This window comes from Oncorhynchus mykiss, chromosome 21, assembly GCF_057628025.1.
Source record: "Oncorhynchus mykiss isolate SJ-2025 chromosome 21, ASM5762802v1, whole genome shotgun sequence".
Taxonomy (NCBI): domain Eukaryota; kingdom Metazoa; phylum Chordata; class Actinopteri; order Salmoniformes; family Salmonidae; genus Oncorhynchus; species Oncorhynchus mykiss.
In genome coordinates, this window is record NC_143042.1 from 57,809,340 (window position 1) to 57,831,243 (window position 21,904).

General features: G+C 44.7%; 1 protein-coding gene across 2 annotated transcripts in view; it reads left to right on the forward strand.

Annotated features, from left to right (window-relative positions):
- The window catches only part of LOC110517683 (neuromedin-K receptor), a 36,360-nt gene that overhangs the window by 13,343 nt on the left and 1,113 nt on the right, over positions 1–21,904 (forward strand). For both annotated transcript variants that reach the window (XR_016490406.1, XM_036958421.2), the window contains exon 5: positions 21,603–21,679. Coding sequence is in view for 1 of the 2 variants with exons in the window: in XM_036958421.2 (XP_036814316.2) it covers positions 21,603–21,679 (77 nt within the window). In the remaining variant the exon portion in view is untranslated. The remainder of the gene's footprint in view (positions 1–21,602; positions 21,680–21,904) is intronic.

Sequence of the window (21,904 nt, forward strand, 5' to 3'; positions counted from 1 at the left end):
CAGGTCCAGCAGACTGTTCAACAGAGTCAGGTCAACAGGCTGTTCAACAGAGTCAGGTCCAACAGACTGTTCAACAGAGTCAGGTCCAACAGGCTGTTCAACAGAGTCAGGTCCAACAGGCTGTTCAACAGAGTCAGGTCAGGTCCAGCAGACTGTTCAACAGAGTCAGGTCAACAGGCTGTTCAACAGAGTCAGGTCCAACAGGATGTTCAACAGAGTCAGATCCAACAGGCTGTTCAACAGAGTCAGGTCCAACAGATTGTTCAACAGAGTCAGGTCCAACAGACTGTTCAACAGAGTCAGGTCCAACAGACTGTTCAACAGAGTCAGGTCAACAGACTGTTCAACAGAGTCAGGTCAACAGACTGTTCAACAGAGTCAGGTCCAACAGCCTGTTCAACCGAGTCAGGTCCAACAGCCTGTTCAACAGAGTCAGGTCCAACAGCCTGTTCAACAGAGTCAGGTCCAACAGACTGTTCAACAGAGTCAGGTCCAACAGGCTGTTCAACAGAGTCAGGTCCAACAGGCTGTTCAACAGAGTCAGGTCCAACAGGCTGTTCAACAGAGTCAGGTCCAACAGGCTGTTCAACAGAGTCAGATCCAACAGGCTGTTCAACAGAGTCAGGTCCAACAGATTGTTCAACAGAGTCAGGTCCAACAGACTGTTCAACAGAGTCAGGTCCAACAGGCTGTTCAACAGAGTCAGGTCCAACAGACTGTTCAACAGAGTCAGGTCCAACAGACTGTTCAACAGAGTCAGGTCCAACAGACTGTTCAACAGAGTCAGGTCAACAGACTGTTCAACAGAGTCAGGTCCAACAGACTGTTCAACAGAGTCAGGTCCAACAGACTGTTCAACGGAGTCAGGTCCAACAGACTGTTCAACAGAGTCAGGTCCAACAGGCTGTTCAACAGAGTCAGGTCCAACAGGCTGTTCAATAGTCAAGTCCAACAGACTGTTCAACAGAGTCAGGTCCAACAGACTGTTCAACAGAGTCAGGTCAGGTCCAGCAGACTGTTCAACAGAGTCAGGTCCAACAGGCTGTTCAACAGAGTCAGGTCAGGTCCAGCAGACTGTTCAACAGAGTCAGGTCAACAGGCTGTTCAACAGAGTCAGGTCCAACAGACTGTTCAACAGAGTCAGGTCCAACAGGCTGTTCAACAGAGTCAGGTCCAACAGGCTGTTCAACAGAGTCAGGTCAGGTCCAGCAGACTGTTCAACAGAGTCAGGTCAACAGGCTGTTCAACAGAGTCAGGTCCAACAGACTGTTCAACAGAGTCAGGTCCAACAGGCTGTTCAACAGAGTCAGGTCCAACAGACTGTTCAACAGAGTCAGGTCCAACAGGCTGTTCAACAGAGTCAGGTCAGGTCCAGCAGACTGTTCAACAGAGTCAGGTCAACAGGCTGTTCAACAGAGTCAGGTCCAACAGACTGTTCAACAGAGTCAGGTCCAACAGGCTGTTCAACAGAGTCAGGTCCAACAGGCTGTTCAACAGAGTCAGGTCAGGTCCAGCAGACTGTTCAACAGAGTCAGGTCAACAGGCTGTTCAACAGAGTCAGGTCCAACAGACTGTTCAACAGAGTCAGGTCCAACAGACTGTTCAACAGAGTCAGGTCCAACAGACTGTTCAACAGAGTCAGGTCCAACAGACTGTTCAACAGAGTCAGGTCCAACAGACTGTTCAACGGAGTCAGGTCCAACAGACTGTTCAACAGAGTCAGGTCCAACAGGCTGTTCAACAGAGTCAGGTCCAACAGGCTGTTCAACAGTCAAGTCCAACAGACTGTTCAACAGAGTCAGGTCCAACAGACTGTTCAACAGAGTCAGGTCAGGTCCAGCAGACTGTTCAACAGAGTCAGGTCAACAGGCTGTTCAACAGAGTCAGGTCCAACAGACTGTTCAACAGAGTCAGGTCCAACAGACTGTTCAACAGAGTCAGGTCCAACAGACTGTTCAACAGAGTCAGGTCCAACAGGCTGTTCAACAGAGTCAGGTCCAACAGGCTGTTCAACAGAGTCAGGTCCAACAGGCTGTTCAACAGAGTCAGGTCCAACAGACTGTTCAACAGAGTCAGGTCCAACAGACTGTTCAACAGAGTCAGGTCCAACAGACTGTTCAACAGAGTCAGGTCCAACAGGCTGTTCAACAGAGTCAGGTCCAACAGGCTGTTCAACAGAGTCAGGTCAGGTCCAGCAGACTGTTCAACAGAGTCAGGTCAACAGGCTGTTCAACAGAGTCAGGTCAACAGGCTGTTCAACAGAGTCAGGTCCAACAGACTGTTCAACAGAGTCAGGTCCAACAGACTGTTCAACAGAGTCAGGTCCAACAGGCTGTTCAACAGAGTCAGGTCCAACAGGCTGTTCAACAGAGTCAGGTCCAACAGACTGTTCAACAGAGTCAGGTCCAACAGGCTGTTCAACAGAGTCAGGTCAGGTCCAGCAGACTGTTCAACAGAGTCAGGTCAACAGGCTGTTCAACAGAGCCAGGTCCAACAGACTGTTCAACAGAGTCAGGTCCAACAGGCTGTTCAACAGAGTCAGGTCCAACAGACTGTTCAACAGAGTCGGGTCCAACAGACTGTTCAACAGAGTCAGGTCCAACAGACTGTTCAACAGAGTCAGGTCCAACAGACTGTTCAACAGAGTCAGGTCAGGTCCAGCAGACTGTTCAACAGAGTCAGGTCAACAGGCTGTTCAACAGAGTCAGGTCCAACAGACTGTTCAACAGAGTCAGGTCCAACAGACTGTTCAACAGAGTCAGGTCCAACAGACTGTTCAACAGAGTCAGGTCCAACAGACTGTTCAACAGAGTCAGGTCCAACAGACTGTTCAACGGAGTCAGGTCCAACAGACTGTTCAACAGAGTCAGGTCCAACAGGCTGTTCAACAGAGTCAGGTCCAACAGGCTGTTCAACAGTCAAGTCCAACAGACTGTTCAACAGAGTCAGGTCCAACAGACTGTTCAACAGAGTCAGGTCAGGTCCAGCAGACTGTTCAACAGAGTCAGGTCAACAGGCTGTTCAACAGAGTCAGGTCCAACAGACTGTTCAACAGAGTCAGGTCCAACAGACTGTTCAACAGAGTCAGGTCCAACAGACTGTTCAACAGAGTCAGGTCCAACAGGCTGTTCAACAGAGTCAGGTCCAACAGGCTGTTCAACAGAGTCAGGTCCAACAGGCTGTTCAACAGAGTCAGGTCCAACAGACTGTTCAACAGAGTCAGGTCCAACAGACTGTTCAACAGAGTCAGGTCCAACAGACTGTTCAACAGAGTCAGGTCCAACAGGCTGTTCAACAGAGTCAGGTCCAACAGGCTGTTCAACAGAGTCAGGTCAGGTCCAGCAGACTGTTCAACAGAGTCAGGTCAACAGGCTGTTCAACAGAGTCAGGTCAACAGGCTGTTCAACAGAGTCAGGTCCAACAGACTGTTCAACAGAGTCAGGTCCAACAGACTGTTCAACAGAGTCAGGTCCAACAGGCTGTTCAACAGAGTCAGGTCCAACAGGCTGTTCAACAGAGTCAGGTCCAACAGACTGTTCAACAGAGTCAGGTCCAACAGGCTGTTCAACAGAGTCAGGTCAGGTCCAGCAGACTGTTCAACAGAGTCAGGTCAACAGGCTGTTCAACAGATCCAGGTCCAACAGACTGTTCAACAGAGTCAGGTCCAACAGGCTGTTCAACAGAGTCAGGTCCAACAGACTGTTCAACAGAGTCAGGTCCAACAGACTGTTCAACAGAGTCAGGTCCAACAGACTGTTCAACAGAGTCAGGTCCAACAGACTGTTCAACAGAGTCAGGTCAACAGACTGTTCAACAGAGTCAGGTCCAACAGACTGTTCAACAGAGTCAGGTCCAAGAGACTGTTCAACGGAGTCAGGTCCAACAGACTGTTCAACAGAGTCAGGTCCAACAGGCTGTTCAACAGAGTCAGGTCCAACAGGCTGTTCAACAGTCAAGTCCAACAGACTGTTCAACAGAGTCAGGTCCAACAGACTGTTCAACAGAGTCAGGTCAGGTCCAGCAGACTGTTCAACAGAGTCAGGTCAACAGGCTGTTCAACAGAGTCAGGTCCAACAGACTGTTCAACAGAGTCAGGTCCAACAGACTGTTCAACAGAGTCAGGTCCAACAGACTGTTCAACAGAGTCAGGTCCAACAGGCTGTTCAACAGAGTCAGGTCCAACAGGCTGTTCAACAGAGTCAGGTCCAACAGACTGTTCAACAGAGTCAGGTCCAACAGACTGTTCAACAGAGTCAGGTCCAACAGACTGTTCAACAGAGTCAGGTCCAACAGGCTGTTCAACAGAGTCAGGTCAGGTCCAGCAGACTGTTCAACAGAGTCAGGTCAACAGGCTGTTCAACAGAGTCAGGTCCAACAGACTGTTCAACAGAGTCAGGTCCAACAGACTGTTCAACAGAGTCAGGTCAACAGACTGTTCAACAGAGTCAGGTCCAACAGGCAGTTCAACAGAGTCATGTCCAACAGACTGTTCAACAGAGTCATGTCCAACAGACTGTTCAACAGAGTCAGGTCCAACAGCCTGTTCAACAGAGTCAGGTCCAACAGACTGTTCAACAGAGTCAGGTCCAACAGGATGTTCAACAGAGTCAGATCCAACAGGCTGTTCAACAGAGTCAGGTCCAACAGATTGTTCAACAGAGTCAGGTCCAACAGACTGTTCAACAGAGTCAGGTCCAACAGACTGTTCAACAGAGTCAGGTCAACAGACTGTTCAACAGAGTCAGGTCAACAGACTGTTCAACAGAGTCAGGTCCAACAGCCTGTTCAACCGAGTCAGGTCCAACAGCCTGTTCAACAGATTCAGGTCCAACAGCCTGTTCAACAGAGTCAGGTCCAACAGACTGTTCAACAGAGTCAGGTCCAACAGGCTGTTCAACAGAGTCAGGTCCAACAGGCTGTTCAACAGAGTCAGGTCCAACAGGCTGTTCAACAGAGTCAGGTCCAACAGGCTGTTCAACAGAGTCAGATCCAACAGGCTGTTCAACAGAGTCAGGTCCAACAGATTGTTCAACAGAGTCAGGTCCAACAGACTGTTCAACAGAGTCAGGTCCAACAGACTGTTCAACAGAGTCAGGTCAACAGACTGTTCAACAGAGTCAGGTCAACAGACTGTTCAACAGAGTCAGGTCAACAGACTGTTCAACAGAGTCAGGTTTAACAGCCTGTTCAACCGAGTCAGGTCCAACAGCCTGTTCAACAGAGTCAGGTCCAACAGCCTGTTCAACAGAGTCAGGTCCAACAGACTGTTCAACAGAGTCAGGTCCAACAGGCTGTTCAACAGAGTCAGGTCCAACAGGCTGTTCAACAGAGTCAGGTCCAACAGGCTGTTCAACAGAGTCAGGTCCAACAGACTGTTCAACAGAGTCAGGTCCAACAGATTGTTCAACAGAGTCAGGTCCAACAGACTGTTCAACAGAGTCAGGTCCAACAGACTGTTCAACAGAGTCAGGTCCAACAGACTGTTCAACAGAGTCAGGTCCAACAGACTGTTCAACAGAGTCAGGTCCAACAGACTGTTCAACAGAGTCAGGTCCAACAGGCTGTTCAACAGAGTCAGGTCAGGTCCAGCAGACTGTTCAACAGAGTCAGGTCAACAGGCTGTTCAACAGAGTCAGGTCAACAGGCTGTTCAACAGAGTCAGGTCCAACAGGCTGTTCAACAGAGTCAGGTCCAACAGATTGTTCAACAGAGTCAGGTCCAACAGACTGTTCAACAGAGTCAGGTCCAACAGACTGTTCAACAGAGTCAGGTCAACAGACTGTTCAACAGAGTCAGGTCAACAGACTGTTCAACAGAGTCAGGTCCAACAGCCTGTTCAACCGAGTCAGGTCCAACAGCCTGTTCAACAGAGTCAGGTCCAACAGCCTGTTCAACAGAGTCAGGTCCAACAGACTGTTCAACAGAGTCAGGTCCAACAGGCTGTTCAACAGAGTCAGGTCCAACAGGCTGTTCAACAGAGTCAGGTCCAACAGGCTGTTCAACAGAGTCAGGTCCAACAGACTGTTCAACAGAGTCAGGTCCAACAGACTGTTCAACAGAGTCAGGTCCAACAGATTGTTCAACAGAGTCAGGTCCAACAGACTGTTCAACAGAGTCAGGTCCAACAGACTGTTCAACAGAGTCAGGTCCAACAGACTGTTCAACAGAGTCAGGTCCAACAGACTGTTCAACAGAGTCAGGTCCAACAGGCTGTTCAACAGAGTCAGGTCCAACAGGCTGTTCAACAGAGTCAGGTCAGGTCCAGCAGACTGTTCAACAGAGTCAGGTCAACAGGCTGTTCAACAGAGTCAGGTCAACAGGCTGTTCAACAGAGTCAGGTCCAACAGACTGTTCAACAGAGTCAGGTCCAACAGACTGTTCAACAGAGTCAGGTCCAACAGACTGTTCAACAGAGTCAGGTCCAACAGACTGTTCAACAGAGTCAGGTCAACAGACTGTTCAACAGAGTCAGGTCCAACAGACTGTTCAACAGAGTCAGGTCCAACAGACTGTTCAACGGAGTCAGGTCCAACAGACTGTTCAACAGAGTCAGGTCCAACAGGCTGTTCAACAGAGTCAGGTCCAACAGGCTGTTCAACAGTCAAGTCCAACAGACTGTTCAACAGAGTCAGGTCCAACAGACTGTTCAACAGAGTCAGGTCAGGTCCAGCAGACTGTTCAACAGAGTCAGGTCAACAGGCTGTTCAACAGAGTCAGGTCCAACAGACTGTTCAACAGAGTCAGGTCCAACAGACTGTTCAACAGAGTCAGGTCCAACAGACTGTTCAACAGAGTCAGGTCCAACAGGCTGTTCAACAGAGTCAGGTCCAACAGGCTGTTCAACAGAGTCAGGTCCAACAGACTGTTCAACAGAGTCAGGTCCAACAGACTGTTCAACAGAGTCAGGTCCAACAGACTGTTCAACAGAGTCAGGTCCAACAGGCTGTTCAACAGAGTCAGGTCAGGTCCAGCAGACTGTTCAACAGAGTCAGGTCAACAGGCTGTTCAACAGAGTCAGGTCAACAGGCTGTTCAACAGAGTCAGGTCCAACAGACTGTTCAACAGAGTCAGGTCCAACAGACTGTTCAACAGAGTCAGGTCAACAGACTGTTCAACAGAGTCAGGTCCAACAGGCAGTTCAACAGAGTCATGTCCAACAGACTGTTCAACAGAGTCATGTCCAACAGACTGTTCAACAGAGTCAGGTCCAACAGACTGTTCAACAGAGTTAGGTCCAACAGACTGTTCAACAGAGTCAGGTCCAACAGGCTGTTCAACAGAGTCAGATCCAACAGGCTGTTCAACAGAGTCAGGTCCAACAGATTGTTCAACAGAGTCAGGTCCAACAGACTGTTCAACAGAGTCAGGTCCAACAGACTGTTCAACAGAGTCAGGTCAACAGACTGTTCAACAGAGTCAGGTCAACAGACTGTTCAACAGAGTCAGGTCAACAGACTGTTCAACAGAGTCAGGTCCAACAGCCTGTTCAACCGAGTCAGGTCCAACAGCCTGTTCAACAGAGTCAGGTCCAACAGCCTGTTCAACAGAGTCAGGTCCAACAGACTGTTCAACAGAGTCAGGTCCAACAGGCTGTTCAACAGAGTCAGGTCCAACAGGCTGTTCAACAGAGTCAGGTCCAACAGGCTGTTCAACAGAGTCAGGTCCAACAGACTGTTCAACAGAGTCAGGTCCAACAGATTGTTCAACAGAGTCAGGTCCAACAGACTGTTCAACAGAGTCAGGTCCAACAGACTGTTCAACAGAGTCAGGTCCAACAGACTGTTCAACAGAGTCAGGTCCAACAGACTGTTCAACAGAGTCAGGTCCAACAGACTGTTCAACAGAGTCAGGTCCAACAGGCTGTTCAACAGAGTCAGGTCAGGTCCAGCAGACTGTTCAACAGAGTCAGGTCAACAGGCTGTTCAACAGAGTCAGGTCAACAGGCTGTTCAACAGAGTCAGGTCCAACAGACTGTTCAACAGAGTCAGGTCCAACAGACTGTTCAACAGAGTCAGGTCAACAGACTGTTCAACAGAGTCAGGTCCAACAGGCAGTTCAACAGAGTCATGTCCAACAGACTGTTCAACAGAGTCATGTCCAACAGACTGTTCAACAGAGTCAGGTCCAACAGCCTGTTCAACAGAGTCAGGTCCAACAGACTGTTCAACAGAGTCAGGTCCAACAGGCTGTTCAACAGAGTCAGGTCCAACAGGCTGTTCAACAGAGTCAGGTCCAACAGACTGTTCAACAGAGTCAGGTCCAACAGACTGTTCAACAGAGTCAGGTCAGGTCCAGCAGACTGTTCAACAGAGTCAGGTCAACAGGCTGTTCAACAGAGTCAGGTCCAACAGACTGTTCAACAGAGTCAGGTCCAACAGACTGTTCAACAGAGTCAGGTCCAACAGACTGTTCAACAGAGTCAGGTCCAACAGGCTGTTCAACAGAGTCAGGTCAGGTCCAGCAGACTGTTCAACAGAGTCAGGTCAACAGGCTGTTCAACAGAGTCAGGTCCAACAGACTGTTCAACAGAGTCAGGTCCAACAGACTGTTCAACAGAGTCAGGTCAACAGACTGTTCAACAGAGTCAGGTCCAACAGGCAGTTCAACAGAGTCATGTCCAACAGACTGTTCAACAGAGTCATGTCCAACAGACTGTTCAACAGAGTCAGGTCCAACAGCCTGTTCAACAGAGTCAGGTCCAACAGACTGTTCAACAGAGTCAGGTCCAACAGGCTGTTCAACAGAGTCAGATCCAACAGGCTGTTCAACAGAGTCAGGTCCAACAGATTGTTCAACAGAGTCAGGTCCAACAGACTGTTCAACAGAGTCAGGTCCAACAGACTGTTCAACAGAGTCAGGTCAACAGACTGTTCAACAGAGTCAGGTCAACAGACTGTTCAACAGAGTCAGGTCCAACAGCCTGTTCAACCGAGTCAGGTCCAACAGCCTGTTCAACAGAGTCAGGTCCAACAGCCTGTTCAACAGAGTCAGGTCCAACAGACTGTTCAACAGAGTCAGGTCCAACAGGCTGTTCAACAGAGTCAGGTCCAACAGGCTGTTCAACAGAGTCAGGTCCAACAGGCTGTTCAACAGAGTCAGGTCCAACAGACTGTTCAACAGAGTCAGGTCCAACAGACTGTTCAACAGAGTCAGGTCCAACAGATTGTTCAACAGAGTCAGGTCCAACAGACTGTTCAACAGAGTCAGGTCCAACAGACTGTTCAACAGAGTCAGGTCCAACAGACTGTTCAACAGAGTCAGGTCCAACAGACTGTTCAACAGAGTCAGGTCCAACAGGCTGTTCAACAGAGTCAGGTCCAACAGGCTGTTCAACAGAGTCAGGTCAGGTCCAGCAGACTGTTCAACAGAGTCAGGTCAACAGGCTGTTCAACAGAGTCAGGTCAACAGGCTGTTCAACAGAGTCAGGTCCAACAGACTGTTCAACAGAGTCAGGTCCAACAGACTGTTCAACAGAGTCAGGTCCAACAGACTGTTCAACAGAGTCAGGTCCAACAGACTGTTCAACAGAGTCAGGTCAACAGACTGTTCAACAGAGTCAGGTCCAACAGACTGTTCAACAGAGTCAGGTCCAACAGACTGTTCAACGGAGTCAGGTCCAACAGACTGTTCAACAGAGTCAGGTCCAACAGGCTGTTCAACAGAGTCAGGTCCAACAGGCTGTTCAACAGTCAAGTCCAACAGACTGTTCAACAGAGTCAGGTCCAACAGACTGTTCAACAGAGTCAGGTCAGGTCCAGCAGACTGTTCAACAGAGTCAGGTCAACAGGCTGTTCAACAGAGTCAGGTCCAACAGACTGTTCAACAGAGTCAGGTCCAACAGACTGTTCAACAGAGTCAGGTCCAACAGACTGTTCAACAGAGTCAGGTCCAACAGGCTGTTCAACAGAGTCAGGTCCAACAGGCTGTTCAACAGAGTCAGGTCCAACAGACTGTTCAACAGAGTCAGGTCCAACAGACTGTTCAACAGAGTCAGGTCCAACAGACTGTTCAACAGAGTCAGGTCCAACAGGCTGTTCAACAGAGTCAGGTCAGGTCCAGCAGACTGTTCAACAGAGTCAGGTCAACAGGCTGTTCAACAGAGTCAGGTCAACAGGCTGTTCAACAGAGTCAGGTCCAACAGACTGTTCAACAGAGTCAGGTCCAACAGACTGTTCAACAGAGTCAGGTCAACAGACTGTTCAACAGAGTCAGGTCCAACAGGCAGTTCAACAGAGTCATGTCCAACAGACTGTTCAACAGAGTCATGTCCAACAGACTGTTCAACAGAGTCAGGTCCAACAGACTGTTCAACAGAGTTAGGTCCAACAGACTGTTCAACAGAGTCAGGTCCAACAGGCTGTTCAACAGAGTCAGATCCAACAGGCTGTTCAACAGAGTCAGGTCCAACAGATTGTTCAACAGAGTCAGGTCCAACAGACTGTTCAACAGAGTCAGGTCCAACAGACTGTTCAACAGAGTCAGGTCAACAGACTGTTCAACAGAGTCAGGTCAACAGACTGTTCAACAGAGTCAGGTCAACAGACTGTTCAACAGAGTCAGGTCCAACAGCCTGTTCAACCGAGTCAGGTCCAACAGCCTGTTCAACAGAGTCAGGTCCAACAGCCTGTTCAACCGAGTCAGGTCCAACAGCCTGTTCAACAGAGTCAGGTCCAACAGCCTGTTCAACAGAGTCAGGTCCAACAGACTGTTCAACAGAGTCAGGTCCAACAGGCTGTTCAACAGAGTCAGGTCCAACAGGCTGTTCAACAGAGTCAGGTCCAACAGGCTGTTCAACAGAGTCAGGTCCAACAGACTGTTCAACAGAGTCAGGTCCAACAGATTGTTCAACAGAGTCAGGTCCAACAGACTGTTCAACAGAGTCAGGTCCAGCAGACTGTTCAACAGAGTCAGGTCCAACAGACTGTTCAACAGAGTCAGGTCCAACAGACTGTTCAACAGAGTCAGGTCAACAGACTGTTCAACAGAGTCAGGTCAACAGACTGTTCAACAGAGTCAGGTCAACAGACTGTTCAACAGAGTCAGGTCCAACAGCCTGTTCAACCGAGTCAGGTCCAACAGCCTGTTCAACAGAGTCAGGTCCAACAGCCTGTTCAACAGAGTCAGGTCCAACAGACTGTTCAACAGAGTCAGGTCCAACAGGCTGTTCAACAGAGTCAGGTCCAACAGGCTGTTCAACAGAGTCAGGTCCAACAGGCTGTTCAACAGAGTCAGGTCCAACAGACTGTTCAACAGAGTCAGGTCCAACAGCCTGTTCAACCGAGTCAGGTCCAACAGCCTGTTCAACAGAGTCAGGTCCAACAGCCTGTTCAACAGAGTCAGGTCCAACAGACTGTTCAACAGAGTCAGGTCCAACAGGCTGTTCAACAGAGTCAGGTCCAACAGGCTGTTCAACAGAGTCAGGTCCAACAGGCTGTTCAACAGAGTCAGGTCCAACAGACTGTTCAACAGAGTCAGGTCCAACAGATTGTTCAACAGAGTCAGGTCCAACAGACTGTTCAACAGAGTCAGGTCCAACAGACTGTTCAACAGAGTCAGGTCCAACAGACTGTTCAACAGAGTCAGGTCCAACAGACTGTTCAACAGAGTCAGGTCCAACAGACTGTTCAACAGAGTCAGGTCCAACAGGCTGTTCAACAGAGTCAGGTCAGGTCCAGCAGACTGTTCAACAGAGTCAGGTCAACAGGCTGTTCAACAGAGTCAGGTCAACAGGCTGTTCAACAGAGTCAGGTCCAACAGACTGTTCAACAGAGTCAGGTCCAACAGACTGTTCAACAGAGTCAGGTCAACAGAGTGTTCAACAGAGTCAGGTCCAACAGGCAGTTCAACAGAGTCATGTCCAACAGACTGTTCAACAGAGTCATGTCCAACAGACTGTTCAACAGAGTCAGGTCCAACAGCCTGTTCAACAGAGTCAGGTCCAACAGACTGTTCAACAGAGTCAGGTCCAACAGGCTGTTCAACAGAGTCAGGTCCAACAGGCTGTTCAACAGAGTCAGGTCCAACAGACTGTTCAACAGAGTCAGGTCCAACAGACTGTTCAACAGACTGTTCAACAGAGTCAGGTCAACAGACTGTTCAACAGAGTCAGGTCCAACAGACTGTTCAACAGACTGTTCAACAGAGTCAGGTCAACAGGTGCAATAAGGCCAACAAAACAAAACATACGGTCAACAGAGTCAGGTCCAACAGACTGTTCAACAGAGTCAGGTCCAACAGACTGTTCAACAGACTGTTCAACAGAGTCAGGTCAACAGGTGCAATAAGGCCAACAAAACAAAACATACGGTCCTCTTTATGTTGGAGAGTGTGCTGGAGATCAAACTGGGTGAACTTCTATCCTATCAACCAGACCAGCTATAATATCTAATACCCTTTTTCTCAGAGTCGTGGCTGAACAAGGACATAGACGGTATACACAGAGTATACCACACATCAGAAACACCTTCCTAATATTCAGTTGCCCTCATATCGCCCTCAGAATAGCCTCAAACCAAAATCAAATCAAATTGTTTTTGTCACGTGCACAGAATAATGCTATTTTGTAGGGGCATAGACTCCAGAACGTGCCGGAAGCGTTCCACAGGGATGCTGGCCCATGTTGACTCCAAAGCTTCCCATTGTTGTGTCAAGTTAGCTGGATGTCGATTGGGTGGTTGACCATTCTTGATTCACACAGGAAACTGTTGAGCATGAAAAACCCAGGACTGTTGCAGTTATTGACACAAACCAGTGCGCCTGGCACCTACTACCACACCCCATTCAAAGGCATTTAAATATTTGTCTTGCCCGTTCACCCTCTGAATGGCTTTCATACACAATCCATGTCTCAACACTTAAAAATATTTTTTTACCTGTCTCTTCCCCTTCATCTACACTGACTGAAGTGGATTTAACAAGGGCCATCAATAAGGGATCATAGTTTTCACCTGGATTCACCTGGTCAGTCTCATGGAAAGAGCAGGTGTTCTTAATGTTTTGTATACTCAGTGTATATCTCAAAGATTTCTCCATCGTGCAGACCATTCGGCAGCCTCAGGTAAGGGGTGTGTCTCTTTATCAATAACAGCTGATGCTCGAAATCTAATATTAAACAAGTCTCGAGGTATTGCTCACCTGAGGTAGAGTATCTCACGATAAGCTGTAGACCACACTATGTACCAAGAGAGTTTTCATCTATATTTTTCTTAGTTGTCTATTTACCACCACAAACTGATGCTGGCACTAAGACCAGACTCAACCAGCTGTATAAGGCCATAAGTAAACAGGATAATACTCATCCAGAGGCGGCGCTCCTAGTGGCCGGGGACTTTAATGCAGGGAAACTTAAATCAGTTTGACCTCTTTTTTACCATTTTTACTGTGCAACTAGAGGTGAAAAAACTCTAGACCACCTTTACTCCTCACACAGAAACACATACAAAGCTCTCACTCGCCCTCCATTTGGCAAATCTAACCATAACTCTATCCTCATGATTGCTGCTTACAAGAGAACAGGAAGTACCAATGACCCGCTCAATGCGGAAGTGGTCTGTTGAAGCGGATGATAAGCTACAGGACTTTTTCGCTAGCACAGATGGCTTTGAGGTGGTCTGTTGAAGTGGTCTGTTGAAGTGGTCTGTTGAAGTGGTCTGTTGAAGTGGTCTGTTGAGGTGGTCTGTTGAAGTGGTCTGTTGAAGTGGTCTGTTGAAGTGGTCTGTTGAAGCGGATAATAAGCTACAGGACTTTTTCGCTAGCACAGATGGCTTTGAGGAATTTACCACATCAGTCCTAAACTTCTTGAATACATGCGTCGACGACGTTGTACCCACAGTGACCGTACGTACATATCCCAACCAGAAGCCATGGATTACAGGCAACATCTGCACTGAGCTAAAGGCTAGAGCTTCTGCTTTCAAGGACTGGGACACTAATCCGGACCAGTTGTTCCGATGTAAGACCTGCTTACTTACGAGCCCTTAACCAACAATGCAGTTTAAAATATGAATAACAAATAAAAGTAACAAGTAATTAAAGAGCAGCAGTAAAATAACAATTGCGAGGCTAAATACAGGGGGGCACCGGTACAGAGTTAATGTGCGGGGGCACCGGTGTCGAGGTAATTGAGTTGATATGTACATGTAGGTAGAGTTATTAAAGTGACTATGCATAGATAATAACAGAGAGTAGCAGCAGTATAAAAGAGGAGGGGCAATGCCAATAGTCTGGGTAGCCATTTGAATAGATTTTCAGGATTCTTATGGCTTGGGGGTAGAAGCTGTTTAAAAGCCTCTTGGACCTAGACTTGGCGCTCCGGTACCGCTTGCCGTGCGGTAGCAGAGAGAACAGTCTATGACTAGGGTGGCTGGAGTCTGACAATTTTTAGGGCCATACCAGGCAGTGATGTTCTCGATGGTGCAGCTGTAGAATCTTTTGAGGATCTGAGGACTCATGCCAAATGTTTTCAGTCTTGTGAGGGGGAATAGGTGTTGTCGTGCCCTCTTCATGACTGTCTCGGTGTGCTTGGACCATGAAGAAGGCATAACAACATTTCTTCCCTTTTCAGGAGGCTGAAAACATTTGCCAGCTGTGTCTGTGAAAGCATGTTGGTATGGCAACTGCTTGACATCTGGCTGCAATGTGCTAAAGAGGGTAGGCCCAGTACATCACTGTGGCATAGCTCCCTGCCATCCAAGATGGGGGAAGGCCCTAAAAATTTTAAAATACTCCAGCCACCCAAGTCTGTTCTCTCTGCTACCGCACGACCAGGAGGACTGATACAACAAGTATGGAACCAACAGGAGCCTTAACAGCTTCTAAATAGTTAGTTAAATAGTTAGTTAGTTAAATAGTTAGTCTATTTGGATAACTATTTAAGTAACTGGACTATCTACATTGACCTTTGGACCCAACACATGAACTGATGCTACTGTCTCTGTGACTTTATTCCTAGTTATATTTACATATACACCTCAATTACCTCGGACCCCTGCATATGGACTGATGCTCTGTGTATTATAACCTAGTTATCATTACTCAGTACTGGTACCCTGTGTATATAACCTAGTTATCATTACTCAGTACTGGTACCCTGTGTATATAACTTAGTTATCATTACTCAGTACTGGTACCCTGTGTATATAACCTAGTTATCAGTACTGGTACCCTGTGTATATAACTTAGTTATCATTACTCAGTACTGGTACTCTGTGTATATAACCTAGTTATCAGTACTGGTACCCTGTGTATATACCCTGGTTATCATTACTCAGTACTGGTACCCTGTGTATATAACCTAGTTATCATTACTCAGTACTGGTATCCTGTGTATATAACCTAGCTATCATTACTCATTACTGGTACCCTGTGTATATAACCTAGTTATCATTACTCAGTACTGGTACCCTGTGTATATAACCTAGTTATCATTACTCAGTACTGGTACCCTGTGTATATAACCTAGTTATCATTACTCAGTACTGGTACCCTGTGTATATAACCTAGTTATCATTACTCAGTACTGGTACCCTGTGTATATAACCTAGTTATCATTACTCAGTACTGGTACCATGTGTATATAACCTAGTTATCATTACTCAGTACTGGTACCCTGTGTATATAGTCTAGTTATCATTACTCAGTACTGGTACCCTGTGTATATAACCTAGTTATCATTACCCAGTACTGGTACCCTGTGTATATAACCTAGTTATCATTACTCAGTACTGGTATCCTGTGTATATAACCTAGTTATCATTACTCAGTACTGGTACCCTGTGTATATAACCTAGTTATCATTACTCAGTACTGGTACCCTGTGTATATAACCTAGTTATCATTACTCAGTACTGGTATCCTGTGTATATAACCTAGTTATCATTACTCAGTACTGGTATCCTGTGTATATAACCTAGTTATCATTACTCAGTACTGGTACCCTGTGTATATAACCTAGTTATCATTACTCAGTACTGGTACCCTGTGTATATAACCTAGTTATCATTACTCAGTACTGGTATCCTGTGTATATAACCTAGTTATCATTACTCAGTACTGGTATCCTGTGTATATAACCTAGTTATCATTACTCAGTACTGGTATCATGTGTATATAACCTAGTTATCATTACTCAGTACTGGTATCCTCTGTATATAACCTAGTTATCATTACTCAGTACTGGTATCCTGTGTATATAACCTAGTTATCATTACTCAGTACTGGTATCCTGTGTATATAACCTAGTTATCATTACTCAGTACTGGTACCCTGTGTATATAACCTAGTTATCATTACTCAGTACTGGTACCCTGTGTATATAACCTAGTTATCATTACTCAGTACTGGTATCCTGTGTATATAACCTAGTTATCATTACTCAGTACTGGTACCCTGTGTATATAGCCTAGTTATCATTACTCAGTACTGGTACCCTGTGTATATAACCTAGTTATCATTACTCAGTACTGGTACCCTGTGTATATAACCTAGTTATCAGTACTGGTACCCTGTGTATATAACCTAGTTATCATTACTCGGTACGGGTACCCTGTGTATATAACCTAGTTATCATTACTCAGTACTGGTACCCTGTGTATATAACCTAGTTATCATTACTCAGTACTGGTACCCTGTGTATATACCCTGCTCATCGACTCAGTACTAGTACCCTGTGTATATAACCTGGTTATCATTACTCAGTACTGGTATCCTGTGTATATAACCTAGTTATCATTACTCAGTACTGGTACCCTGTGTATATAACCTAGTTATCATTACTCAGTACTGGTATCCTGTGTATATAACCTAGCTATCATTACTCAGTACTGGTACCCTGTGTATATAGCCTAGTTATCATTACTCAGTACTGGTACCCTGTGTATATAACCTAGTTATCATTACTCAGTACTGGTACCCTGTGTATATAACCTAGTTATCATTACTCAGTACTGGTATCATGTGTATATAACCTAGTTATCATTACTCAGTACTGGTATCCTGTGTATATAACCTAGTTATCATTACTCAGTACTGGTATCCTGTGTATATAACCTAGTTATCATTACTCAGTACTGGTATCCTGTGTATATAACCTAGTTATCATTACTCAGTACTGGTATCCTGTGTATATAACCTAGTTATCATTACTCAGTACTGGTACCCTGTGTATATAACCTAGTTATCATTACTCAGTACTGGTATCCTGTGTATATAACCTAGCTATCATTACTCAGTACTGGTACCCTGTGTATATAGCCTAGTTATCATTACTCAGTACTGGTACCCTGTGTATATAACCTAGTTATCATTACTCAATACTGGTACCCTGTGTATATAACCTAGTTATCATTACTCAGTACTGGTACCCTGTGTATATAACCTAGTTATCATTACTCAGTACTGGTACCCTGTGTATATAACCTAGTTATCATTACTCAGTACTGGTACCCTGTGTATATAACCTAGTTATCATTACTCAGTACTGGTACCCTGTGTATATCACCTAGTTATCATTACTCAGTACTGGTATCCTGTGGATATAACCTAGTTATCATTACTCAGTACTGGTACCCTGTGTATATAACCTAGTTATCATTACTCAGTACTGGTACCCTGTGTATATAACCTAGTTATCATTACTCAGTACTGGTACCCTGTGTATATAACCTAGTTATCATTACTCAGTACTGGTACCCTGTGTATATAACCTAGTTATCATTACTCAGTACTGGTATCCTGTTTATATAACCTAGTTATCATTACTCAGTACTGGTATCCTGTGTATATAACCTAGTTATCATTACTCAGTACTGGTATCATGTGTATATAACCTAGTTATCATTACTCAGTACTGGTATCCTCTGTATATAACCTAGTTATCATTACTCAGTACTGGTATCCTGTGTATATAACCTAGTTATCATTACTCAGTACTGGTATCCTGTGTATATAACCTAGTTATCATTACTCAGTACTGGTACCCTGTGTATATAACCTAGTTATCATTACTCAGTACTGGTACCCTGTGTATATAACCTAGTTATCATTACTCAGTACTGGTACCCTGTGTATATAACCTAGTTATCATTACTCAGTACTGGTATCCTGTTTATATAACCTAGTTATCATTACTCAGTACTGGTATCCTGTGTATATAACCTAGTTATCATTACTCAGTACTGGTATCCTGTGTATATAACCTAGTTATCATTACTCAGTACTGGTACCCTGTGTATATAACCTAGTTATCATTACTCAGTACTGGTATCCTGTGTATATAACCTAGCTATCATTACTCAGTACTGGTACCCTGTGTATATAGCCTAGTTATCATTACTCAGTACTGGTACCCTGTGTATATAACCTAGTTATCATTACTCAGTACTGGTACCCTGTGTATATAACCTAGTTATCATTACTCAGTACTGGTACCCTGTGTATATAACCTAGTTATCATTACTCAGTACTGGTACCCTGTGTATATAACCTAGTTATCATTACTCAGTACTGGTACCCTGTGTATATAACCTAGTTATCATTACTCAGTACTGGTACCCTGTGTATATAACCTAGTTATCATTACTCAGTACTGGTATCCTGTGGATATAACCTAGTTATCATTACTCAGTACTGGTACCCTGTGTATATAACCTAGTTATCATTACTCAGTACTGGTACCCTGTGTATATAACCTAGTTATCATTACTCAGTACTGGTACCCTGTGTATATAACCTAGTTATCATTACTCAGTACTGGTACCCTGTGTATATAACCTAGTTATCATTACTCAGTACTGGTATCCTGTTTATATAACCTAGTTATCATTACTCAGTACTGGTATCCTGTGTATATAACCTAGTTATCATTACTCAGTACTGGTATCATGTGTATATAACCTAGTTATCATTACTCAGTACTGGTATCCTCTGTATATAACCTAGTTATCATTACTCAGTACTGGTATCCTGTGTATATAACCTAGTTATCATTACTCAGTACTGGTATCCTGTGTATATAACCTAGTTATCATTACTCAGTACTGGTACCCTGTGTATATAACCTAGTTATCATTACTCAGTACTGGTACCCTGTGTATATAACCTAGTTATCATTACTCAGTACTGGTACCCTGTGTATATAACCTAGTTATCATTACTCAGTACTTGTACCCTGTGTATATAACCTAGTTATCATTACTCAGTACTGGTACCCTGTGTATATGGCCTAGTTATCATTACTCAGTACTGGTACCCTGTGTATATAACCTAGTTATCATTACTCAGTACTGGTACCCTGTGTATATAACCTAGTTATCAGTACTGGTACCCTGTGTATATAACCTAGTTATCATTACTCAGTACGGGTACCCTGTGTATATAACCTAGTTATCATTACTCAGTACTGGTACCCTGTGTATATAACCTAGTTATCATTACTCAGTACTGGTACCCTGTGTATATACCCTGCTCATCGACTCAGTACTAGTACCCTGTGTATATAACCTGGTTATCATTACTCAGTACTGGTACCCTGTGTATATACCCTGGTTATCATTACTCAGTACTGGTACCCTGTGTATATAACCTAGTTATCATTACTCAGTACTGGTATCCTGTGTATATAACCTAGTTATCATTACTCAGTACTGGTACCCTGTGTATATAACCTAGTTATCATTACTCAGTACTGGTATCCTGTGTATATAACCTAGCTATCATTACTCAGTACTGGTACCCTGTGTATATAGCCTAGTTATCATTACTCAGTACTGGTACCCTGTGTATATAACCTAGTTATCATTACTCAGTACTGGTACCCTGTGTATATAACCTAGTTATCATTACTCAGTACTGGTATCATGTGTATATAACCTAGTTATCATTACTCAGTACTGGTATCCTGTGTATATAACCTAGTTATCATTACTCAGTACTGGTATCCTGTGTATATAACCTAGTTATCATTACTCAGTACTGGTATCCTGTGTATATAACCTAGTTATCATTACTCAGTACTGGTATCCTGTGTATATAACCTAGTTATCATTACTCAGTACTGGTACCCTGTGTATATAACCTAGTTATCATTACTCAGTACTGGTATCCTGTGTATATAACCTAGCTATCATTACTCAGTACTGGTACCCTGTGTATATAGCCTAGTTATCATTACTCAGTACTGGTACCCTGTGTATATAACCTAGTTATCATTACTCAGTACTGGTACCCTGTGTATATAACCTAGTTATCATTACTCAGTACTGGTACCCTGTGTATATAACCTAGTTATCATTACTCAGTACTGGTACCCTGTGTATATAACCTAGTTATCATTACTCAGTACTGGTACCCTGTGTATATAACCTAGTTATCATTACTCAGTACTGGTACCCTGTGTATATAACCTAGTTATCATTACTCAGTACTGGTATCCTGTGGATATAACCTAGTTATCATTACTCAGTACTGGTACCCTGTGTATATAACCTAGTTATCATTACTCAGTACTGGTACCCTGTGTATATAACCTAGTTATCATTACTCAGTACTGGTACCCTGTGTATATAACCTAGTTATCATTACTCAGTACTGGTGTCCTGTGTATATAACCTAGTTATCACTACTCAGTACTGGTACCCTGTGTATATAGCCTAGTTATCATTACTCAGTACTGGTACCCTGTGTATATAACCTAGTTATCATTACTCAGTACTGGTACCCTGTGTATATAACCTAGTTATCAGTACTGGTACCCTGTGTATATAACCTAGTTATCATTACTCAGTACTGGTACCCTGTGTATATAACCTAGTTATCATTACCCAGTACTGGTACCCTGTGTATATAACCTAGTTATCATTACTCAGTACTGGTACCCTGTGTATATAACCTAGTTATCATTACCCAGTACTGGTACCCTGTGTATATAGCCTAGTTATCATTACTTAGTACTGGTACCCTGTGTATATAGCCTAGTCATCATTACTCAGTACTGGTACCCTGTGTATATAACCTAGTTATCATTACTCAGTACTGGTATCCTGTGTATATAACCTAGTTATCATTACTCAGTACTGGTACCCTATGTATATAACCTAGTTATCATTACTCAGTACTGGTATCCTGTGTATATAACCTAGTTATCATTACTCAGTACTGGTATCCTGTGTATATAACCTAGTTATCATTACTCAGTACTGGTACCCTGTGTATATAACCTAGTTATCATTACTCAGTACTGGTACCCTGTGTATATAACCTAGTTATCATTACTCAGTACTGGTACCCTGTGTATATAACCTAGTTATCATTACTCAGTACTGGTACCCTGTGTATATAACCTAGTTATCATTACCCATTGTGTATTTATTCCTCATGTTATTATCTTTTTATTATTTTTCAATTGTATTTTTCTCTGCGTTGTTGGGCAGGACCCGTAACTAAGCATTTAGCTGTTACTCTACACCTGTTGTTTACCAAGTGCTTTGATAGAACATATGAGGTGCCGGTACTCAGTACCGTTGTGTTCCGGCCCAATTCAACCTCTGATTATCTATTTAGTCATTACTAATGTTTAGCATGAATTATAAATTATTCTCATCCAACAGGTGTATCTATCAGTGTTGTGGCTGGCTATGAGCTCCACCATGTACAACCCTGTCATCTACTGCTGTCTCAATAGCAGGTAGGAGCTAGGAACACACACCATGTACAACCCTGTCATCTACTGCTGTCTCAATAGCAGGTAGGAGCTAGGAACACACACTATTACAACCCTGTCATCTACTGCTGTCTCAATAGCAGGTAGGAGCTAGGAACACACACTATTACAACCCTGTCATCTACTGCTGTCTCAATAGCAGGTAGGAGCTAGGAACACACACCATGTACAACCCTGTCATCTGCTGCT